Genomic DNA, 5,886 nt, shown 5'->3' with positions numbered 1-5,886 from the left:
CTAAAAGATTAATGAGGATAGTATGATCAAATTTCACATTCTCTCCTCCAAAAGATTTCAATTCCATTATGTTATAGATGAAATTTACTTTCCCTCCCTTAATAAAATTAGATTCTAATTCTCCCTTTAAAAAATTAAATTAAACATGAAAAATTGATAGAATTAGATTTCTATTTCTCTTAATTTCTAAGGGATTCTATATTTTGGACCGCACCGGTCCCATCAGCACAGAATATTCGAGGGTCGAAACACAACAGATGCAGCCAGATATAAAACCAGCACTGTACACCCTATAGCTAATAGCTATATCTCATAGGGAAAGTCAGCCACCACAACCTCCTCTCACATTATCGTAATCTTCATCTCTCACCCACTCACTCACCCAAGCTGCGACTACAGCAGCCATGGCAGCCCACGCTTTTCTCGCTACAACCCCATCTCACAACTATCTCCTTTTTCCTTTATCAACTAACCCTTTAAAACCACCAGTTCTTCTCTCCTCATTTCGCGGCGTCTCTCTCAAGCTCCCCCGTCAATCCCTCTCCCTTCCTTCTTCTGTACCCAAGAAGCCGTTTTCTGTTTTCGCTGCCACAAAGAAAGCAGTCGCTGTTCTCAAGGGTGATTCCAAAGTTGAAGGCGTTGTCACGTTGACCCAGGAAGATGATGGTCGGTTTTTTGTTCTTTCTATTCCCTCACTTTTGATCCATTTATTTACTTTCTAATATATTTTGTGATTTGGGTTTTGGTTCTGTTTCTTTTTAATGGGGAAATTTTGACTCTTTTTTGGCTGAGAAGGATAAGAAGCAAAAGAAAGGAAATTGGGTACATTTTGCTTTTTGGGGTTTTTCTTATTGGCGAATTCATTTCTAAGTCTTATTCTTTGATAATAGTGTGTTAGGATTTTTTTTTCGTGCTACCAGGGTTTTCTTCTGTTTTTTTTTCAAGTTGATGTTGACATGAATTACTCAGAAAAAAAATTAATGTTCAAGTTCAATTTGCAATGAATTATATCCCGAAACATTTTTTACGAAATAATTCTGTCTTTTCTGTCTAACAAGGAAGCTAAAAAAGGAAAAAAGAAAGTTAAGCTTGTATGTCTTTTATCTTTTTAGGAATCAAATATTTCGATCATCTGAGAATGCTTACTTGTTGTGAATGAAATAGGTCCTACAACTGTGAATGTTCGAATAACCGGTCTTACTCCAGGGCCTCATGGGTTCCACCTTGTGAGTGTTTTCGGCTTTAGCTGCTTGTTTCCTGTGGATTTCAGTACATAGAAATACATGATTTTGATCTTTTCTTTTTGCCTTTTGTGTAGCATGAGTATGGTGACACAACAAATGGATGCATGTCAACAGGTATAACTTATTTCATTTGAATTTGTTTTAAGTTTCAATTTGTCTATATAAATCCTTTACTTCTTAAAATTTTACACGGTAGGAGCACATTTCAACCCTAACAACATGACACATGGTGCTCCTGAGGATGAAGTACGCCATGCGGGTGACCTGGGAAACATAATTGCTAATGCTGATGGTAATACATTCTTTGATTTACTTTGTTTTTGTTTTTTTTCTGCACCAGTTGAATTGATTCATTGGCTGTTTGGTTATACAGGAGTGGCAGAGTCAACAATTGTGGACAATCAGGTGATACTAAAAAATTCATGTTTCTTTCCGTGCAAGTCTCCGGATAAGCATATTCTTTTGTCTGTGCATGAAATTTTCCTTTTTCAGCGTGGGCGGCTCTAGATCATTTTTCCTTTTCTGTTACTAAACCTTGACTCTCTTGAGCAGATACCACTAAGTGGCCCGAATGCAGTCGTTGGAAGAGCATTTGTGGTTCATGAGCTTGAGGATGATCTTGGAAAGGGTAAATATTTGGCTTGCAGTTCTCACAGTTCCTTAATGAGTTAACTACCCTCATAAGTTGTGGACAGAAAAGTGACTTGTAGTGACTTTTATGCTGTTAGGACAGTGCACTTTGATTGTAGACTAGGAATGAAGTTTTTTTTTTCTTGTTTAAACTTACGTTCATGCTTCATCATAGTTGATATTGTTAGCCGGGTCACATTTTGCTTTCTGGTTTCAGAATTTCCTTCTTATTTACTTCTTACTTTCCTTTTGCTACTATTAATGTCTTATCATTCATCTGCAGGTGGACATGAACTTAGTCTAACCACTGGAAACGCTGGTGGAAGATTGGCATGTGGTATGTGCATATGTACTTTTATCTACATGCCTATATCTTTACAGAGCAGACAATATATTCATACGTTTTCCAGATTGATCCTTGTTTTGAGCATAATTTATTTTAGTTAAGCCAAATGTGCATTGTAACTTGGAGGACTCTGCCGCTTGTTGTTCCAGTTTTGTACTTTTATCTACATGCCTATATCTTTACAGAGCAGACAAGATATTCATACGTTTTCCAGATTGATCCTTGTTTTGAGCATAATTTATTTTAGTTAAGCCAAATGTGCATTGTAACTTGGAGGACTCTGCCGCTTGTTGTTCCAGTTTCCAGTGGCCTTCATTTTATTTTGATGTTTTACTCTGTATTGTCTCAGTCAAGCCTTAATTTTGCTCGAGGGGACAATGATGCATTTGATTCAAACTTTCTCTGTAGTATATTAGTCTATTAGATCCTTCGGATTGGCGCAATTCCATCCTTCCACCCATTCAATGGACTCTTGAACTCTTTGAAGTACTTGTACATCCATGGCTTTGCGGTGAATAGGGTGTATGAATCGATATGCTTTATGTTGGACACAGTATTGTGGATTCTGCCATATGGGGATTGAATGTTTTAATGTTGGACTAAGTGATCTTTTGTACCAGATCTTTGACATTCCTAATTGCCTATGTCAATATTCATTCCAGCATACATATCAAACATGATATTGAATTCATAAGTTCCTCTTGTGTTTACTTTTTTTTGCTGGTAATCTCTCTGCAGGAGTCGTCGGCTTGACTCCGATATAAATCTCTTCAGTCGCACCAGTTGGGAGGAATGGCGTTGGCAACTTCTCTTATAGAGGCGCATGTGACGTTGCTTTCAATGTTGATAGCCTGTTAAATGAGATTGTGCAGACAAGAAGTTTTGGGGGAACAACATTTGCAGAGCTTTCTTATCTTTGTTTGTCAGTATTCCCTATGCAATAAAAAATTAGTTAGTTGCATGTATTATGGCTTGTAGACGTAGAACCTGCTTTTTTTGTGCTAATGTTTGTTTTTATGACTTGTGAAATAAACATCCTCTGTTCAACTAAACCCCCCCGCTCGACAACTGCGTTTGTTGTGTTCCTTTTCACTAGTTGGGTAGGGCAACGGCCATTGCGGTGCACCTAATCGATGTTTTTTTTTATTAATCTAAGGTGTTTAGAAATGGTAATATTTATTTTAAAAATTAATCATTTGAAAATGAACGTTAAATATCATTTCCACTTAACTTTTGTCTTTACTTACACTTGTAGTCCTATGCTTACTTCTTGCCCCTAAGATACTTCCAAGATTTTGCTAATTATATTGTCTTGAATGCTTATCGTAATTCTAAACCAAATATCCGTTCTCCATTTCTATGTAATTAGTGAACTTTATACTTATAAAGTATATATATTTTAAAAGAAAATATTTGTAATGTTCAGTAATCACATGAATCTCAATATGTCTGTAAACGAATCGAACGAATGTATGTTCTTATTCGTTTATTTAACATTAACCAATAGACAAACGAATACAAACAACTAAACAAACAAATTTTTTTTGTTTTTGTTCGTGTTCATGCATTAAGAAATTTAGATTGTTCATGTTCGTTCAGGTCCATTCGTTTAAACGATAAACGAACACAAATGAATGAACATAAAATTAATTGGATTTATATTTGAGAAGAGTTTTTTTTATTTTCAAATGATTTTAGAATTTATATTTTCTTTAATCGATTTGAGTACTTTTTATTTGGTTTTGAAATTAATTGAGTTTAAAAATATTAATGGGTATAAGGCTAAAATTCATTAAAAGCTCAAAATTCATTTAGTCTTTATATTTCAAACGGGTTTGGAGAGCATAAACGAACGGATTATCGAATGTTCACGAATGTAAATGAACGAAATAGCCTTTTGTTCGTGTTCGTTCATTTAATTAAATGAACATAAAATCTTGTTCATGTTAATTTGTTTAATAAATAAATGAACATAAACGAACTTCGCGTCGAAAGGTTTATGAATGGCTCGTTGAACGTTCAATTCGTTTACATGCCTAAATCTCAATTATATTTAAAATAAATAAAATTAAATCTTAAAATAAAATATAAAATTCTTTCAATGTTAATTTCTCATCTATAAGATTATAACTCAATTTTACTTGAAAGAATACCGAAGTCCTCGTCATTCAATTATTGTAATTAGTTAATGTTACCGATATTATATATATATATATATATAAATAGATAGATATAAGTGTTGGGGAAAACGGGTTATTTCCCACACGAACGTAGTTTTAAAATTGACCTAAAATGTCAAGATTAAAACCACCAAAGGTTGCACAGCGGATAAACCTGTCAAACTATTGAATATTGAAACACAATGGAAAAGAACCGAATAAAAAAATAATAAAGGAGAGAACACACCAAATTTACGAGGTTCCACGAGAATATCGTCTACTCCTCGGGCACCACACCGGATGATAACTTCACTATATCGCCAATATTACAACAAATGGAATTCTTTGGAATTCCCAAAGTGGGAGAATGAAGAATACAAGAGGAAGAGAGAACTTGTTTTTGGGATTATTTCTAATGGAAATACTTAGGCCTATTTATAGTTGAGTTTCAAGAACAATATGTTCAAAGTTTGGCCACCTACCAAAGAATTTTCCAATGTGTACAAGTTAGCCACCAAATATGAAATTCACATGTTCAAAGTTTGGCCACCAACCAAGATGAAATTTCCAATAAGTTGGCCACCAACCAAGATGAAATTTCCAACTTGTCAACTTAATTTCTAGACAAATCTAACAAATCTCCACCTTGGCTTGAAATTACCAAGCCTACTCAACTTCTTCAACTCCCCAAATTTTTAGTGCCTCTAACTGCGCTCACAAGCGCCACACACCCGAAGGTGTTCATACTTTCAGGATGTTAATCAAGTTCAAACAATGATTGAACTTGATTACTGTTACCACCTTGGTCATCATATCTGCAGGATTTTCTGATGTCGCAATTTTCTGAAGTAGAATCTTTCCTTCTTCAAAGATCTCCCGCACAAAGTGATACCTCACGTCGATATGCTTAGTCCTTGAATGGTAGACTTGATTTTTCGCTAAGTGAATAGCGCTCTGTCTGTCACAATAGAGACTAATATGACTTTGAACAACTCCCAAGTCTTCCATCAACCTGTTAAGCCAAAATTGCTTCCTTTACAGCCTCTGAAACTGCCATGTATTCTGCCTCTGTAGTAGACAAGGCCACCGTAGATTGCAATGTAGACTTCCAACTTACTGGGGCTTTAGCAAGAGTAAACAAATACCCAGTAGTTGATCGACGCTTATCCAAATCACCAGCATAATTGGAATCAACATATCCAACCATACACTGACCAAGTGCTTCATCCTGTTCAAAAACTAAACCAACATCCACGGTTTGTTGGAGATACCGTAAAATCCATTTCACAGCTTGCCAATGTCCTTCTTCAGGATCATACATGTACCTGCTCACAACTCCAACTGCTTGTGAAATGTCAGGACGCGTACACACCATTACATACATCAAGCTCCCAACTGCATTAGCATATGGAACTTTTGTCATATACACTCGTTCTTCGTTAGTTTTAGGAGATAATTGAGAACTAAGTTTCAAATGAGAAGCCAATGGGATACTTACATGTTTGGT

The 5,886-nt window shown here is 35.5% G+C and overlaps 1 protein-coding gene across 1 annotated transcript; it reads left to right on the top strand.

The window, feature by feature from the left end:
• Positions 1-315: 315 nt before the first annotated feature.
• LOC120124582 (superoxide dismutase [Cu-Zn], chloroplastic-like) lies at positions 316-3,207 on the top strand. The gene is made up of 8 exons (XM_039143219.1): positions 316-666; positions 1,165-1,226; positions 1,319-1,358; positions 1,441-1,536; positions 1,618-1,649; positions 1,797-1,872; positions 2,158-2,211; positions 2,959-3,207. The coding sequence occupies exons 1-8, from the start codon at positions 405-407 to the stop codon at positions 2,982-2,984; spliced, it is 648 nt and encodes a 215-aa protein (XP_038999150.1). The 5' UTR covers positions 316-404; the 3' UTR covers positions 2,985-3,207.
• Positions 3,208-5,886: the final 2,679 nt, after the last annotated feature.

This window comes from Hibiscus syriacus, unplaced genomic scaffold, assembly GCF_006381635.1.
Source record: "Hibiscus syriacus cultivar Baekdansim isolate YM2019G1 unplaced genomic scaffold, ASM638163v2 tig00110419_pilon, whole genome shotgun sequence".
Classification (NCBI taxonomy): Eukaryota; Viridiplantae; Streptophyta; class Magnoliopsida; order Malvales; family Malvaceae; genus Hibiscus; species Hibiscus syriacus.
The sequence above is the reverse complement of the archived record's forward strand: the minus strand, read 5'-3'. Positions and strand labels throughout refer to the sequence as shown.

Excerpts from the sequence above, each read along its gene's own strand:
- LOC120124582 (XM_039143219.1), top strand. The coding sequence starts at position 405 with ATGGCAGCCCACGCTTTTCTCGCTACAACCCCATCTCACAACTATCTC. Across the intron at positions 1,537-1,617 it reads CATAATTGCTAATGCTGATG|GAGTGGCAGAGTCAACAATT; the intron begins GTAATACATTCT and ends TTGGTTATACAG. Across the intron at positions 1,873-2,157 it reads TGAGGATGATCTTGGAAAGG|GTGGACATGAACTTAGTCTA; the intron begins GTAAATATTTGG and ends ATTCATCTGCAG.